We start from the raw sequence: 18,706 nt of genomic DNA on the forward strand, positions 1-18,706 counted from the left end.
TAGTTAAGGGGTCCTTGGCTTAAAAAACATCAAAGACCCCTGGTATAGAATAAAAAAGAAAGTCAAACACATGTCATGGCTTTGGGGTTGCGCTCAAAGAATTTGGACATTTTGAATCTGATGTCCTACAGGGAAGGTGGTTGATCTTAAAATCAAAGTAGTTTGCACTTGAGTTGGTGATGAAGGATCTTTTACTGGAGTGCTCTTTTCAAAGGCCTCTCAGGACCACAAAGTGGTCAGCAGGCCTTTATTAGCAGATAACACCCAAACTCTGAGCTCTTAAAGGCTATTATATACTAGACGCAGCCCAGCTGGCGCGTGCAAATGTGACGTCATGGGATCGCCGTGACTATTTATACCTGCGCCGGTGGTCGTGACACTAGTTGCAGTCTTCTCCTGAACAGCGGTGGCGCTAATGAGCAAAGGCTACCGACGTTGCTCTTTCTACGGACTAGAAGAAGAAGAAAAACAACGGCATAACTGGCATCAGCATTGCTTGCCGTCAATGCTTCGATTTGATTGGATGAGCTACTTGGTGGGATCAAGCCTTTCATTCACCATAAAAAGAAGTCAACTTAACCCAGTAAATTTACAAGAGAGACTTGCAGTCACTCAGAGTCCTGGCATCACATTGTTGGCGAACTCGTTCAGGCCTCCTGTTTTCGCTTTGTCGCGCGCTGCTGAAAAAAAAAAGAGCCGTGCGCGACCTCTGCGTGTGCGCCATAAATCGGCCACCTTGGATGCGGCTAGTATACCATACGTTTAAGTCTTCACATGACATCCTTCCTTCACACACTGCCGTCTCCTTCTCTGCCTACATTTTTCTTAAGTCTCTTTTTTCCATGATGGACAGATCCATACTAAAATATTCAATGCTGCTCGTTTGGGATAGATACCTTTTAACAAGCATCCTCCCAGACAATGTGTGCACTCAAGTTCTTCCTGCTTTTAAAGCACAAGTCTGAAGGTATTCTACATTCTTTTTGATTTCTAACAGAAGCCACAAAAAGACTAAAAGTGGCATCACGTGACCTAGGTCACTTTGGGCATGCGTTGGTCACACATACAGTTCCCCAGTCAAGAATCAACTTCCATGTCCAAATGTGTGTGTTGTAGTTATAGTTGTAGTTTAGAATGTAAACTCTCCCCACAATTCCAAGAAACATATTAGGATATTGAGGACCGGGAGCACCACAAACTGAAGTCCACCCTCCTCCAATGTATGACAGGATTTCTGCAGGTTTTGCCAAGTCAAATTTAAAACTTTTCAATCAAGATCTCACGACACCCAAAAAAAAGCTAAGTCACAAAATGACTTGCAAAGTAAATGAATTGAACATTGTTGTGTACTGAACACAGGTTAGATGCATTGTTGAAGTGCAGATAAAAAACATACAAACACATTTGATGTCTGTGGTACAATCAGAAAGACACTTGCGGCAACAACGCAAAAGCTGATTGGCTGCAATATAAGTTATTGTATTTGGACTACTTTTTAAGGCCTACAATTTTGAAATTCTAGACTTTTTAAGGCTTGTTAAGATCCTGCGGAAACCCTGTATTAGGATGGAGGCAGACGTCTGAAAACATGGACAAATAACAAAACTATCGGTATGACTAGATTCCACAAAGTGGAAAAATACAGTTTTTTAGGATGTTGGTGAACTAACCCTTTAAACCGCCAATGACAGCTACACTGAATATTCTACAAATGCAGTCCTTTTGGGGGATTGGCTGTATGAAGTCAAGATGGCCAATCTACAGCAATTATCAGTCAAATGATTAACAAATTGTTTACATATGCATGAACTTTGTTAAGATTCTTCACCTGTTGACCTGTATGATTTGGGCTTTTTTCGGTCATTTTGGTGACAGAGCGTCGCCCCTGTGTGAACTCAAGTGAGTTCAGGCCTGTAATATTATCCTACTTACAAAAGCACTCATATTACTTGTGCGACCACCCGACCATGCAAATTCAATTCAGCCTAATAGTGCACCACCAATAGTGCATCACACATGCCATTCAGTTTAACTGCAACTGCTCCGAATTCAATTAGAGGCAGAGAATGCAAAATAGACTCTTTTACACGTAGACAAGGTTTTATCCTTTTTCAGTTATGCACGCTGTTTCCCAAGTGGCATTAAAGCAAAATGGTGTAAAACTACAATGGAAAGGCTGTGGAGTCGGTGTGTTTTAAATAAAGCATGTGGTGGCTGCCAGTGTGTGTGTGTGTGTGTGTGTGTGTGTGTGTGTGTATGTGTGTGTGTGTGTGTGTCTGTGGATGCCATCTGATTGACAGACTGGAGTGTGTTAGCTCATCCTGACCCATCCTCCCCGCTTCTCTTTCTGCCGTGTGATCGCCGCGGCTGCCGCTGTATGCCATTTCAAATGCGCCACTAACCGCCCCGTTATCGCCGTCTCGGCCTGTAATGAGAGGAGCGACACATGTCCGGTCCCCCTGCTGTTCACTGATAAGCGCTCGCATTCAGATGCATGCAGGAACACCACTCCACCACCACCACCACCTCCTCCTCCTCCTCCTCCTCCTCCTCCTCCTCCTCTCTGGGCGTTTTTATTTTGCATGCAAAACCTGCTAACAACCACCAAGGAAAAAGTGTGGCACTTAGTTAGTGACATTTACCTCGCTGCCGACTATTCCACACAGGGAGGGGGGCGCAATAACAATCAGCATGCATTTAATTTAAAAGAAAAAAATGTTCCCTTTAGAATTCCACAGGCAGGGAGAAATATAGCTTTGTGTGTGTGTGTGTGTGTGTGTGTGTGTGTGTGTGTGTGTGTGTGTGGAAAGAGCTATAACAGTTGTGCCGGCAGACTTCCGCAGTGCAACATTAATGCTAATCAAAAGAGCTGAGAAAGCAGCGGTGGTCTGTAAAAACAGATTTTCTCTTGTCTTTTCATTTATGGAGGGATTCTTCACCCCCCCCCCCAGCCGGATTTATTTCTGGGAATTGAATCTGACCCTATGAATTTAATAGAGGCACGTTGTCATGTAGGCTCTGGCGGGTTTTTTTTTTCCTTAGTTGTGGGATAAATAATGAAAGTTAAGTTGTGGTAATTGATTTCTCTTCAGTCCACTCAACTGAATAATCTGCAAGGGAAACAACCACTAAGCTATTCATTAGAAGATTTGCCAACATGCAACTAATTCTGAGCTTATTCTCCAAACATCATGGAAAGAATACAAACTCACAGTCGGAGCTTGCTTGATTTACAATCCTTTTGTGTTTGGAATGTTGGAGAATACTTCCCATAAACCCTAGAAACCACAGTTTTTTTGTCCTTTGTAAACTAAAATAAATCCCTCAATAAATAACCCTTAGCACATGGGGGAAGAGGGAATATTGAGCCAAATCAAATCAATTTTTATTTAGAGTGTCAAATCATAACAGAAGTTCTCTCAGGACACTTCCCAGAGTAGGACTAAACCACATCTACAATTGAGTATTTAAGTTCACACAAACTGATGTAAGATCTAAAGTCTGGCAGAATCATTTATTTCTATGAATTTGTGAAGGGGAAGAGTACACTATTATTTGACCATGTCTGGGTAAACATTCTGTCTCATAAAATAATATTTTTGCTGTGATTTCATGAAAAAAAGGAGATATCTGTTAAAAATATATAGTATTTTGGCTATATGATTTCTTTAAATAAAAAGAGACTGTTGTCAAATGACTAAAGGTTTGATATCGCATCATGCTTCGTTTACATGATTAATCCACCCATCCAATCCATCCATCCATCCATCCATTATCCGTAACCACTTATCCTTGACACTAGGGATGCATATATAGGCAACAACATCAGTATTGGCCTTTAGTTAGTCATTCTTTAAAGGTCCCATGACATGGTGCTCTTTGGATGCTTTTATATAGGCCTTAGTGGTCCCCTAATACTGTATCTGAAGTCTCTTTTATATAGGCCTTAGTGGTCCCCTAATACTGTATCTGAAGTCTCTTTTATATAGACCTTAGTGGTCCCCTAATACTGTATCTAAAGTCTCTTTTATATAGGCCTTAGTGGTCCCCTAATACTGTATCTGAAGTCTCTTTTATATAGGCCTTAGTGGTCCCCTAATACTGTATCTGAAGTCTCTTTTATATAGGCCTTAGTGGTCCCCTAATACTGTATCTGAAGTCTCTTTTATATAGACCTTAGTGGTCCCCTAATACTGTATCTGAAGTCTCTTTTATATAGGCCTTAGTGGTCCCCTAATACTGTATCTGAAGTTTGTTTTTTTTGATCAGCCTGGGTGCAGAATTACAGTAGTAGTCCACTAGAGATAGTCCCACAATGAGCTTTCCTTAGGATGTGCCATTTCTGTGTCTGTAGCTATTGAGGAGGAGAGAGGGGGGGCAAGGTGGAGGCTGGGGGTGTGGCCTTGACCAACCGCCACTTCACTCATTTTAAAGCCATGATCTCTCTCTCTCTCTCTCTCTCTCTCTCTCTCTCTCTCTCTCTCTCTCTCTCTCTCTCTCTCTCTCTCTCTCTCTCTCTCTCATGGGCAGGCCAAATTCTCTGGGTGGGCAAAGCAGAGAAAGGGGAGGTAACCTTGCCCCTTATGACCTCATAAGGAGAAGATTCCTGATTGGCCCATCTGAGCTTTCATTTTCTCAAAGGCAGAGCAGGATACCCAGGGCTCGGTTTACACCTATCACCATTTCTAGCCACTGGGGGACCATAGGCAGGCTGGGGGAATGCATATTAATGTTAAAAAACCTCATAAAGTGACATTTTCATGCCATGGGACCTTTAATTGTTATACATGGGCATCATGCATGTATTGTAAGAACTGGACACAACGTTTAAGGCAGAGCCCCATTCATGAGAGTTGCTCAGTGGTGCATAAGAGCCATCATGGAGCCAAAAATGCCCCAGATGACCAGCACTGCTTCCTCACTGTGCGGCCCACAGAGCAGGCGCACTAGAGACCTCTGCCAGCCGAGCCGACTACTTCCGGTTTAGCGCTTCGCTAACTTGGAAGGGGATTAAATGATTTAATTGAGCGGCTCTTCTAAACTTTCCAAATGTTATTGGACCGAATGGATCACATTCTGATAGAGAAATGAATAATTTCGAGACACAAAAAAATAAAAAAAAGTATCCAATGATTTACAGACATTTCTTTTGCCATGTAAGTCTATAAGAAAAGTCTTTGTGCGACTCATGGCATTACGTGACGGACACGGAAGTTGTAATTCCACCATTTGGCCGCTATGTTCAATTTGCTCCAAAGCCCGGTGCACTTCCTGGAGGCCTGATTCACACCTACGGGCAATTCAGAGTAAAACAATTGACCTAACCTGAGGTTTTGGACCATGGGAGGAAGCTGCAGAAAATCCACGCTAAAGGCGATGACACTCTAACCCGATTATGGATAGTCTGGCGAGGTCGGTGACTCGAGTGTGTTCGGTGTGTTCCGTGCCGTCGTCAGTCTGAGGAGCCGTCGGCGTTCATTTTGGCCAATTTGACTTGTTGAATCAGTGCACGAGAAAACCGGAGCAGACAATGCCAGTATCTTCTTATTACTAGGCATTGTATTTTCTTCCCTACAGCGAGTCATGACAACAACGATCCTTCTTGACTACTATCAACACTCTGATGAAAACAATGACTGACGACAGCGTGCTCTGTGTTTACGAGGTCTAAAGAGATGTTCCCTCATTTCCAGTTAAAATTTTTTTTAGCGACGATCCAGATTAGCGCCACCTGCTGCAGAACGTACGCTCAAGTTGGCGTCGCTTCGGTGTGTTCCGGCACTTTTTTGACCTCGGGGAACCGACTGATCAGTCCGACTGGCTTTTCTGCCGACGGTTGGCCATTGGGTTTGTGTGTCAGAGCCTTAACACAGGAGAACATACAAACAACACACAGAAGGGCCCAAGCCGGCCCATGATAAATCCATTTATTTATTAGTTAGTTTAATGAACAAAAGCAATTTGACCATTTCTGGGACATTTGGGACACAACTGTCAGAATGCTCATCTTTTAAACAGACTTGTCAATATGCCTAAACAGCTAGCCTTCACCCACTACAAATACCTTTTATCTTTTTTCTTTAGGACTTTTTGCATGGACATCCCTAGTTTAGTGAGGTGAAATTATTTCTTAAAGATGGTATATAAACCTAAACAAAAATATTGTCTGATAAAAAAATAACTATAGTTTAGAAGCAGAATTTAACCAAAAGTCAAAGTTATGTGTCTACCGTTATGTTCAGTTACATTGGCATTAGCTAAAGAAACCAGGAAAGGCTTTGTTTGTTATGTGGTAGGGGAGACTAAAGAAGTCAATTATGTATTTTGTACCCTATGATTATTTAAGAGCTATACTTTTTAGTAAAATGCCCTTCATTTCAGCTGACTTCTTGTTCTTGAAAGGATGATGAGCTGTGCTTTAGGAAGGGAGTCATTTTTGTGGCAGATTGTTCCTGTAGTGTCCAGAATAGAAGACAACATTTGCAATGTAATGTTATGCAAACATAAGACGTTCTGTTCTTTTCACACATGTGTCACCACTGCAGTGTTTTTGGTGTCTTATACAGTAAGTCCATATGGGCCAGGCAATTGTATGCACATGACACAATAAACTACAACTACTACTGCAAAGTACCAGTAAATATATGTATATCAATGTGCATGTATTTATTGCCTGGACAGAATCTTGCACATTTTGGATTATGGGAAGGGTAGGCGTAATAAGCTCCAGTTTAAGTCTACACCCTGTCAGTCACTGCTCTAATCTCAGTTAATCTCATCGGTTTTCAGTTGCTATTCATTTGAACTTAAATACCACCATACTGATCGATCAGTCAATGGAATGGGGAAACTTGCACTAGGAGACCAACCTTACAGTACCAGCTGTATTGGCTCCTAATGTGTTTCAGTTATTTCTTCATTTGAATATGAATAACTGCAGTTAAGCTCTTCCCTAAATTACCAAAAAAAAGCAAGCATGGCACACTGTTTTATCCACTTACAATATTTCAAAGGGGTGCAAAGGGGCCCAAGGGTGCAATAAAAAAAAAGCTTTAAATAGTCTTCAACACTGGTCCTCGGGGGAATCGCCCCTCGCCTGAAAAGACCTCATTTAATAAATTTGCTCTTTAGGCGTTCATCTTTTCGTTTTGCATCGTCTTATTATGGATTAATTTGCATGCAGCCCTTTTGGTCTAAATATTTCCCCTCTTAGCTTATGCTTAACCATACATATTTTACTCTTTCAGGAGGACCACCTACATTCGTTTCCAATGCATCTGGGTTCATTAGCACCTCAGAGATAATACAGCGGCTGTATGCTTTATGTAAGCACTGCTAAGTCTCTAATTTTCCACAAATAATTCTCCTTGATCTCAAGTCAAATTTATGCAAGGGGGGGTAGAGAGCAGCATGCTTTAACATGGCTGGTCCAAGTAAAGTAAGTGTGTACATAAAATGAATTATAAATGGCAGACTGTGGGTTTCAAGTGTGGCTAAAAAGAGAATAAGCGAGTTGATTTTATTTGGAGAGGGAGAGAATGTGTGCATGTGAGAAGGTTTTTTTATTGTTGCTTGCACTAGAGTGTATGCAAGTGTGATTGTGATATATGTGTGCAAATTTACCAATATGGGATCTCTGATATCAGTCCCACTTATGTAGAATTAAACATTCTGAGAGCAATACATCTGCAAATACAGACACATATTTTACTTTTAATTTAATGTATTATATTTCAAAAGAGAATAAGCAATACAGACTGTCAAAAGGCTATTTTTCTAAAGGTATGTACAGACACATTGGGCCCTATCTTGCACTCAGCGCAATTGCCTTTGTACACCGACGCATGTCTCATTCCTATTTTGCACCCGATGCACAGCGGACTTTTCCCTCCACAGACGCACGTCGGTAAATTAGGGAATGTATTTGCGCTCCCGGGGGGGGTTCAGCGAAAAGAGGAGGCGTGTTCCAGCGCAAACGTTACGTAGTCCTATTTTGCAGTTTCAGAAAACAATTCCGCCACTGACCAGGAAAAACCTGGTCTAAAGTCAGTGGCGCTAGTCTAAAGTCAGTAGCGCGTTATTCAGATGCTATTTTAGGGGCGCATGCTTGGCCATAATGTAGCGTGTGCACAACGCGCATACACTTCTCTCATCTAAATGGATGCAGCAGTTCCCATTTTTGCAAACCATACATAATTACAAAGAAAAATATTACTGAAAATGCGCTTCATGTGTTTGGATAGATCAGGAGGCACTTACAGTCCTCAAAAGGCCCCAGCATTCTTTGTGGCTTGTTGTGTTTTACACATTTCCATGAATCACGGATGTGTTGATGACATAAATGAGGAAATATTAGAGGACTTAAGGAGACGTGATGTTGAACTACGGCGGGATTGGAGACTCCGGCGGAATCTGGTCCGGGAGTAATGCGCGATGTGGTCCTGGTGGAGCGGGTGGACGGAGATGGAGTGGGGGGAAGAGGAAGAGGCACAACAGGAGCAGGTGGTGCGTTTGGAGGCCCACGCTCCATGGCTGCAGAATCCTCTCCAGACTTGAGGAGATGCGCCCGAGAGGCCGCAGCAACATCGCCACCCGGCCAAGACGGGCATTTATTACTTTGCCGCATCCCGGACAGCTCCCGCTGGCGTGCGCCAGGCAAATCCGCCGTCATAATAGCAATCCGCCACGGAACAATACGCCTGCTCTTAAAGGGAATGTGAGATGACGCTCTGATTGGTTATTTTCACGTTACGCCCAAACCACACCTAGCTACTTCAGACCAACCCATTTTAGATTTGCGTCGGGCGCAAGAGTCATTTATCCCGCCGGTATCATAGCAACAGCGCCAGAGATCCGCCCACAAAGCTACTTGCGTTTGGCGTTTCATACTTGCGTTTCAGATCGTTAAAATAGGGCCCATTGTGTTGTAGCACAATGTTTGGAATGTTCCTCGATTTTCTTTCCCTCCAATTTCCAGTTCCAAATTAAAATCGGTTTCCAAAATTCAGATTCCTGAGGAAGCATTAAAAAATTTTTTATTTCTGCTTATCGGTTCCTTGGTTCCAACCCCACATTGCCGCTCTTTCTGGATCGCCGTCTAATAAGCAAAAGCTTGAGAAGAAACCTGAAACTGTTAAGGAAAGACTCAGGAGCAGCGTCGCTTATTTCACATACGTGAAGAAGATTCTGGAGATTTTGACGACTTACACAGGAGCATTTAATGAACACTCACTTGAGGAGACATTTAAGGAGAAAGCACAGTTTAACCACGATGGGTTATTGTGCAGTGCCGTCCCAACTCTCTGAAGTTCCTGTCTTCCTGAAGGAGTATTTACACTCATGCTGGAGGCGTTACTGAACCCTTAAGGTAAACAAATTTGCCTAAAACACAGATGCTGAACCCTAGTTCCCAGACCTTCCTCCACAGCGCTGCGGAGGAGGGTGTGACTAGTCCACACAGCATTACGGGATGGGAGAGAAACATTCTCTGGTTTAATGGCATTTCCTTAAACCAATCACAATCGGCAGCAGGCCCGGTGCCTCTGCAAAATAGCCTCAGGAAGGAACTTGTTTTGGTGGAACATGTGAACGTTCAAAAGTAGTTTTAGTCGTGCAACAGAAAACTCAGATTGGACAGATAGTCTAGCTAGCTGTCTGGATTTACCCTGCAGAGATCTGAGGAGCAGTTCACCATAGTCCTCACAAATCCACCGGAGGTTAGAACGCCAACACAGAGACAGAGGAAGGGGACAGACATCCGGCCAAAAACAGTGACATCCGGGGCCAACGGAGCAATCCCGGAAGTGGAACGTGGTGGATATAGACTAAGTTCAGCCTATTTCTCTCTCTCTCTGGGAAGTATGCTAAAGTGTTGCAGGCCCACCGACCTCCAAAAGGAGACACTCCTGAAACAAAACCCTCCCTTATCATGCAGCTGTCTACACACCTTGGATCTGTAGAGATCTAAATAATTATATATGAACAGGTGACTGGCCGGATATTCTCGTCCCCTGACCTGTGACCTAACAATGACCTGATGTTGTCTAAGCTTTCCCTTTAGTCTCATCATAACACAACATGGTCTTTCTGGAAATTCCACCACAGAAACCTTCAGTGCAGAGTGGGCTGTCACTACAGAGACCGGAAAAAAAACACTGTCATCGTAGCTGTCAGCCACCGCTGGCTACAAGCTAATCAACAACATAAACAAATGATGTTGGTGCACAACAGACTCCTCATCTGAGTCTGGGTGTGACTCACGCCGGGTTTAGACAGAATGACGAAACTATGGCTGCAGACCGTGGGCCGCACAAAGTGGACTCCTACAGTAAGTTCGAGAGCATTTTGCACAAAGACCCAGACCCAACTGTCAGTCACATTTGCAAAAAAACTACAAAACTATGGCTGCAGACCGCGGGCTAAAGATCCACTGCTTCTGCAGCCCAATTCAATTACATTTTATTTATAGTGTCAAATCATAACAGCAGTTATCTCAGGACACTTTACAGATAGAGTAGGTCTAGACCACACTCTATAACTTACAGAGACCCAACAATTCCCCCCAAGAGCAAGCATTTGGTGCGACTATGGACTTTTTACAAGCAGGAACCTCAGACAGACCCAGGCTATTGGTGGGGCTGCCATTTGGGACACAGAGACACTGATACAGGTATACAGATATGGAGAAATGTGATTAGCAAAAATAACAATACAGAAATACAGTATGTTTCAAACAAAAGCCAATTGATTAACGTGGGCCTGGAAGAAAGCAGGCAGTGCTTTGGGGGCGTGAGGCTCACCCTAGAGCTGCACGAAATGAGGAAAATATCTTATTGCGATTACTTTGACTGATATTGTGAGTGCGATATGATTCACAATATTGGAGGAAATTATCCTTTTTCTTTTTTTGGATGCTTTTATATAGGCCTTAGTGGTCCCCTAATACTGTATCTGAAGTCTCTTTTATATAGACCTTAGTGGTCCCCTAATACTGTATCTGAAGTCTCTTTTATATAGGCTCTTTGGGGGGTGTTATTTTATTTGAAGTTTTTTTTATATAGACCTTAGTGGTCCGATAATACTGTGGCCTTTTTTTTTTTTTTTTTTTTTTTTACACACTTTAAAATCTGTCTGTAGGGGGACTCAGGCTTTGTAAATGTTTTAGGAGCACACAAAAAAAAAAGACATTCATCACATCTGTTAGCAGGGTGCGAACTACGGGGGAGCTAGGGGGAGCTCGGCTCCCCTTAATAAGACATGGGCTCCCCTGAAAACGTGATTTGTGAAATTTTGGGGGGTCTCTAAAAATATTGACAATGTGTCATTCTGACGTGCAATTTCAGTTTTGTGTAATGTGATCATCGTGGATTATTATGTGTAAAACTGCAAAAATATCATTCATGCGTTGCGTGATTTGAACCTAATTCACTTCAATAAAGATAACTATACATGCTATTCTTGTTATGAGCATCAAGGGCGTGGGGCTGTGGTGCAAATTCAACTCATGTTAACCATAGACAGTATATAAGAAGATGTTAACTCAAAGATTCGTAGAAAATATAAACGTTGGAGGCCATTAATCGTAGCGCCAAAATCCTTGAAATCCATTCTGCAGTAAGCATCATATAGCCATGGCAAAAAGAAAACAAGGCAGTTTAATTCATTTTGGTTTTACTAAGAAATTGTGTAGCGATGACGTTAATAGCACGACTAATTCACCTGCTGCAAGCCCTGTTAGCACACCTCCCCCCGGGGTGACAACGCAAGAAGAAGCTGAAGAAATAATGTCCTCTCTGGCTGAAGATGATCCTAACCCCTCTCGCGTCCTCTCCCCGTTAAATTGGAACAGCCAGCAGTGGAGAGACTGGAAGAGCCCATATATAACATGGCTGTTTGTTAAGGATGGAAGCTTGGGGATGCCGTGGGTCTAATTGAACGGAGGAATTCTGGTATTCTTCAGTAGCCTGAGTAACTTTAACCGTTGTTCATGTGAAAGCTCAAAGACAGCCTGATGCTTTGTTTATAGACTATTTGTGGCTGGCTGTTTGCCCTATCTATTCCTGTCGATAAAGTATAATAGGGTAAATCCTGTAGTGCATACAATTGTAGCTGTTATGTATCTTTGTAAGTCATTGTAAGTTGCAAGCGCATGACCCCCCCCGCGTGGAAAGAAAGTGGGCTCCCCCGAAGGCCACGGTATAGTTTGAACACTGTCTGTTAGAGCTCAACGATATGCACTCAATGTAAACAGAAACTTTCTTAATTTACAAGAAAACTCCACAGGCACCTTTAATCTTGGAATTACATGATGTGGTGTCTTGCCCTGATTTAGAACAAGAACTCTTACAAAACGATTCAGTCTTTTCTATCAAAACAAGCACTTTGACGTTACACAGCACACATACACACAATGTAGACGTGTTCCTGGAAAATGAATGACAGACCAATTGGAAAAGAAAGACAAAAATGATGAACCACAGAAAGAAAGAACATAGATCATCAGGTAATCCCCAGCTACAATAGATTTTTGTTAATCAATAATCGCCTCACCCTCAATATCAACTTACATAAAGAGTGGTACGGCATTCTGCGTGTGTCGTTGCAGCTGTGTTATTTGCAATGGCACTAACTTGAGCCCTGCAGTTAACCTGCTCTTAGCCTCTTGTTTGGAGTGGAGATGCTGTTAGCGCTCTCCAGCAATAAGCCTGATTAGGGCTGATGGAACCAAATGATTCAAATTATCCAAGGGATTTTAGTATGTGTGTATACACACCCACTACGTACAGTATGTGTTCCAAAATCAGTATTTATGTGCGTCTGCAAGCTTGTGCTATTGCATGAAGGTGCCTATGTTTTAATTACAGCTCAAGTTTGCAGCCGGATATGCTCTGAAAGCGCACAAGGCTTGAGTTGCACCAGGTTATAGAGTTATTATTGATCCTTTCTGGAGTGCTGTAATATCACTGCACGCTACAGTCATTTCATGAGCAGAGTTGCTGATGTTGCATAGACGAACAGGGTTACACACACTTCTTTTAACACAATATTTCACTTAACAGGTTTCATCTCTGTTGGAGTTTAGACGATTTGCATGAGGATCTGTTGTCACTAATTCAAAGTACTTTTTTTAATGGTTTTGGGTTCAGGTTTAATGGGAAAAATCATGTTCAGTAGAATCAAACTGGTGGAAACTAAATGAGACTAGAATAGGGCAAATCATATTGTGAATGACTTAGAGGGAAAATATGGTTTATTACTGCTATGGTTGTGTTTTTGCAGATTCAGCCATTGTTTCTACCAGCTATGATAACATTTTGCTCACAATGTTGATAGCTGAGATTTGGAAATACAGCAACTTCACTGTAAATCGAAAGCGGCTTGGTGCCCTTATCCAATCACAGAAGACTTGATTTGATTAGAAAAGTATAATAAGTATACAGTACATAAGAAAATAAATAAGTCTAAATATAAAAAAGTATATCTCCCCCCGATATTAAAAAGTAACTTTTACTCTTGACTAATTTTACATAAGCTACTTTTACTTGAGTAGGTTTTTATACCGGTAATTTTACCATAATGCTTACCATATCTCCATGAGTGATAGCCCAGGCCCGATTGCAGTAAGTGTCCGCTGACTCGGCTGTGTTCCCCCAGACCCCACGGTTATAATGTGTCCCCCCCAATGTTGAAATTAAACCTACGCCCTTGCGCACGTACACACGCAAAATTACCTTTTTCACAGCCATTGGCAAGAGCACAGCCCAAGTTATTTACAGTAGTTTGATTGACTTTTTCCCCATCCGCTTCCCATGATGACCCGCCCTACTCTACTCTCTGATTGGCTAGTATTCGTTGCCTTAATCACAGAATGCGGAGCAGACGGGGAAAAAAACCCACTGCCTGAGCGGGCTCTGTAGATGCTGGCTTAATGCTGAGATGGAACACTGATTAACAAGAACATTTTAAAATGGCACTTCATATTAAAAAGATTGCCAACCCCTGGACTACACCTTGTCTGAGATAAGTTATGTAAGCTGTGCACCCCCAAGTCATCATGACAACAGACTGAAGTCTTGTAGTACAAACTTTACACAGCAGTACTATTTATTTTTTTTTATTTAAAAAGGTCTCTAGATCTTGTCCACATGATGTAGTTAAAATATTACCCATGCAATTACCGTACTACTTCAGCGATACTCAGTTTGGAACAATTTTGGGAAATACATTAACTAGGGCGTTGCAGAATGAGCAGTGATAGCCACTGAAAACAGCACCACCCACAGGAACTCAACCTTTAACAGTGCACCCAACAAAAAGACTGGCCTCGTGCTGTTTGACTGACGTGTACAGAGACTAACAGTGATGTGTGAAGCTGTGTACCTGGAGCTGCTGCAGGATGTGCTCTCTGGGTTGGACCTGGTGTCTGCTGCAGCTCTGCTGGTACGCCACCATTACCTCTGTCAAGGTGAGGCAGCTGTCAACTAAAATAGAAGAATACAGTCATTCACTGCTTTAATGTCTCTGCATCCCAGTGAGCCACCAGCAACCATTCAAAAGTGCTTAAGGGGATAAGAAATGCCATACGGTAAACTGTGCTGTTCTCTGTGTGTGTGTGTGTGTGTGTGTGTGTGTGTGTGTGTGTGTGTGTGTGTGTGTGTGTGTGTGTGTGTTGTGAAGTGAGAAGGACATGAATGTCTGTCTGAACAATAAATCAACCAATCAGGCATCTCAGTTTATCAACCACAGCCTTATGGGATGGGAAATTCCAGATGCGAGAGACTACAGAGGATTTTATGATGGAAACACTTAAACATTTTTGATCCTTGTGTATCCTTCAAAAGCTGGATTACATTTGAAACCTTTTCAGTTTAATACATTTTAGGGAAGATAAAACAAAGATAAATTAAGGGCTGGACGATCGATTTTAGCTGTGAGTCTAGGTCAGAAAAAACTGTTGTTGAAATTATAGGCTGCAGTACATTAAAGGACTAAATGAACAGTAGATCAGAGTATTTTATATTTATTAATGCAAGTTAATGTTATGGGTGCCGCAATCTCCAAATCCACGATTTGATTTGACTTTTGATTTTAACGGCACAATTTGATTCAATTGTTGATTTAAACATTTTCTTTTTCAACACTGACAGCAATGCTACAATAAGAGCCACTAGATGTCAGAAAGATAGTTTGTAACAAAAGTGGCCATGGTGTCTGGGAAAGTCAACCTCCAGGCTACCGGTAGGCTAATGTTGTGTCTTTGGCGGCATGCTACCAGCCAGTAAGCTTTTTTTTTTTCTTCAGGGGGATCTCGAAATCGAAAGCTCATCAATTCACCTGTAGGGCCTCCCCTTAAAGGAGAATTTCGGCCAATTTTTATGTTAATCTTGATCGCTATAAATATGCATGTATTTTTTATTGAAAAAAACCGGCCCGAATCGGTGCAGGCAACACGGAGTAGCTGCAGCTATGTGTACGCGCTTCCACTTAGCTAAAACAGCAGTTTTGGGGGCATAAGATAAAGAGTGCCTTTGTGCCTCTTAACAGACACAAAATGCAATTAAAATGTCTCTACATGAACAGGGCCCTTACGTGACAACAAGATGCATTTTCAACTCAACAAGACATTGTTTAAATTCGCCTACCCTGTCTCAATCCTGCCGCCTTCGTCGCCTCCCGCTCCCAAAAACAATCCAGTGAGCGCCCAGTTGACTGGCTATGTCCTCCAGAGGACAGGTCATGCCTTCGTGATGAAGACTTGAAGTTTATTCCCCCTCAAAAATTGGTAATTGAGCACTGTAGTGGTTATGACCATATAATGTATCATGTAACTACATGGAAACGGGCCAAATGATGTCTGTGGCTTGTACAGTGATAGCGTTAGAGAGGGCTAGCTGTAGTCTCGCGCTGAAGTCCCGGTGTAGCAGGAAAAGGTAAACAGTGTGCAGATCGCTCCGAGAAGCAAGAAGGATGCTGGTCGGCCTGCTAGCCCGGCTAAGGGAACTACCACACCGATCGACACTGCCAAGCCTCCTACTCACCAACACCAGATCGATCACACACAAAATGGATGAGCTACAAATACACACGGAACTGCTGCGTGATAATTGTCACAGACGGCAGCTACCAGCTAACAGGGCGAGCTACCTACCGGCAGGATCGAGACAGGGTAGTTGAATTTAAACAATGTCTGAGTTGAAAACGCATCATGTTGTTACGTAAGGGCCCTGTTCATGTTGCACAGACATTTTAATTGCATTTTGTGTCTGTTAAGAGGCACAAAGGCACTCTAAAACCTGCCCCGACCACTGCCGTTTTAGCTCGTACCTGTGCTGCATCTACTCCATGTTGCCTGCACTGATTCGGGTCAGTACTTTTTCAATCGAAAGAACGTGCATATTTATAGCGATCAAGATTAACGTAAAAGTTGGTCAGAATTCTCCTTTAACATGGGCTGCAGTGGGAAATTATAGCATCAGAGATTTTAATACTTTTCAATACTTGGATCTCTTCACGCCTTTTTTCTCACAAAATGCTTGTACTATGTACTTAGTGTCGTTTGTGTACATGATAAACAAATGATATATCATGTCCATTATTAGCTTTGGACAGAGCCAGGTAAGATGTCTAAATTCAATTTATTTATAGCATTAAATCATAACAAGAGTTATCTCAAGACACTTTACAGGTAGAGTAGGTCTAGACCACACTATCATTTACAAAGACCCAACAATTCCAGTAATTCCCCCAAGAGCAAGCATTTAGTGCAACAGTGGAGAGATAAAACTTCTTTTTAGGGAGAAACCTGGGACAGACCCATGCTCTTGGTAGACGGTGTCTGACGGTGCCGGTTGGAGGTGTGATGAACAATGGCAAAAATAGTCACAATAAAGATAATGGAACAGTGACTAGAAATAATAGTAGTTGTAGTAGTTCATGGCGTAGCAGGGCACTGCAGGGCATAACAGGACATAGCGGGGCACGTGGGTCTGGCTTCTCCCGAATTTCAAAGCCGACCATAATGGCGGCTCGTTCGGAATACGATCTCGTATTTTACGAAAATAGTTCACTGAAACGTGTTTCTGAAAACATTTTAAGCGAGAAATAGGCCATGCAGTTGCTTAATCTGTTTTTTTGATCGACAAAGGTCAGTTTGAAAGATTTTTGTCAGATTTTGAGAGCCGTTCGTCACGCTCATCCCACTCGTCATTAAGTGTTTTAACATAAGTGCACTGATTCGCTAGTCAAGGGCTAGCACTCCACCAATCAGATTGGTCATTGAGTCTGACTGCCCGTTGGCCGTTTCAAACTGGCAAATCGGCACAAATTAAAGCCAGACTGACCTCGCCAGACTGTCCGACGGCCGATAATCGGGTTGGTGTATCAGCGCCTTTAGAAAGACGATCAGTATTTGGTAGATGTGCTTGTTAGTTATTTCAGCCAATCAGATGAGGAGATAGGTATCAATTCAATATTGTGTAATATTAATAGTTCTAGGGTTAACCTAGAGCCAGATGGTTTGATACACAGAACTAGGGCTGAACGATGAATCGTTTTCAAATCAAAATCATGATTTAAAAGATTGCGATTGGGTAATCGTGAAGACCGCGATTAATCAAATGTGAATTATTTAGTTGAATGTTTGGTGTAACATATCAATTTTTTATTCCTCTTTTCATTATTATATTAACTGTATTTTCATAAGATACATGCTGGAATAATTTTACATATCACAGATTGTTTGACAAAATGTCCCATTTTCAGTGGATCTTTCATTTATTTTGTATTACTTTATTTAACATGATGATAGAAGGTGCACTATCTAGCTCAAAAAAATTGCATCGTAAATGCAATATCTGGCAGAATCGCAATTAGATTTGTTTCCCAAATTGTTCAGCACTACTTGGTACAGAGATAAACAGCAGCTTACCCTTTCTGCCATCGTCCCTGTGCTCAGCAAAGCCTGATACTATCTGTTCATCAGGGGGGAAAGACACATGCTTTCCTCCTTTCTTCTTCTGGTTCTTGGTGGGTTTTTCTTCTCCATCATCACTCTGCTCATCACGGTCACTGCAGTGGGTCATCCCCTCGCTTTAGGACTCCACCCTGGAGCTTTTAAAATGGAATTTAAAAAAGGTTCAGTTCATTTCAAGCAGCGAAGACTCAACATGTCAACCACCACCATACGACACTGAAGTAACCTAATACTAAAAGAAATAAAGAGGCAGCAGAAATGCATGCAACAGTTGACGTGCAAACAGTTGTACCACCTTCCCTCTATGTATGTAAAGTGCTGCTCTCTCCACTCTGTGATCACTTGGAAAGAAAAGACACTAAAGAATCAATTTCTTATTCATGAGTTGAGCATGGGGTTTCAAGTGAAACCCTATATGTTTGTATCAAGTGACACAAATTCAAAATAGGTAAGGCTCTGCACATTTACATGCCCATCTAAATTCAGCATTTACAGCAAGACTCGAGATAATATATGCAAAGAGATGGCCAGGTATGGTAACGGAAAGTATATGTTTAACCAGGGATTTTTTTCTGCTTCAAAATGAGGCAGGTCATTCGCAGAAGCGTGAGGGCCCAAAGTGGCATAAGTGCTATGGAGCATAAACAGAATTTTGAGGTGTGATATCTTGTTTAAAACACATTGTATAATTAACCTGACTTTTTGTTATTTTCATAGTTTAAAGCTGCACCGCTC

General features: G+C 42.1%; 1 protein-coding gene across 3 annotated transcripts in view; it reads right to left on the minus strand.

Annotated features, from left to right (window-relative positions):
* Positions 1-18,706, minus strand: part of si:dkey-288a3.2 (protein phosphatase 1 regulatory subunit 37) — an 88,556-nt gene that overhangs the window by 68,399 nt on the left and 1,451 nt on the right. For all 3 annotated transcript variants that reach the window (XM_039786303.1, XM_039786302.1, XM_039786304.1), the window contains exons 2-3: positions 17,927-18,108; positions 14,380-14,480 (exon numbers count right to left, since the gene is read on the minus strand). In XM_039786303.1, the coding sequence (XP_039642237.1) occupies positions 14,380-14,480; positions 17,927-18,080 (255 nt within the window). In that variant the 5' untranslated portion in view covers positions 18,081-18,108. The remainder of the gene's footprint in view (positions 1-14,379; positions 14,481-17,926; positions 18,109-18,706) is intronic.

This window comes from Perca fluviatilis, chromosome 20, assembly GCF_010015445.1.
Source record: "Perca fluviatilis chromosome 20, GENO_Pfluv_1.0, whole genome shotgun sequence".
Classification (NCBI taxonomy): domain Eukaryota; kingdom Metazoa; phylum Chordata; class Actinopteri; order Perciformes; family Percidae; genus Perca; species Perca fluviatilis.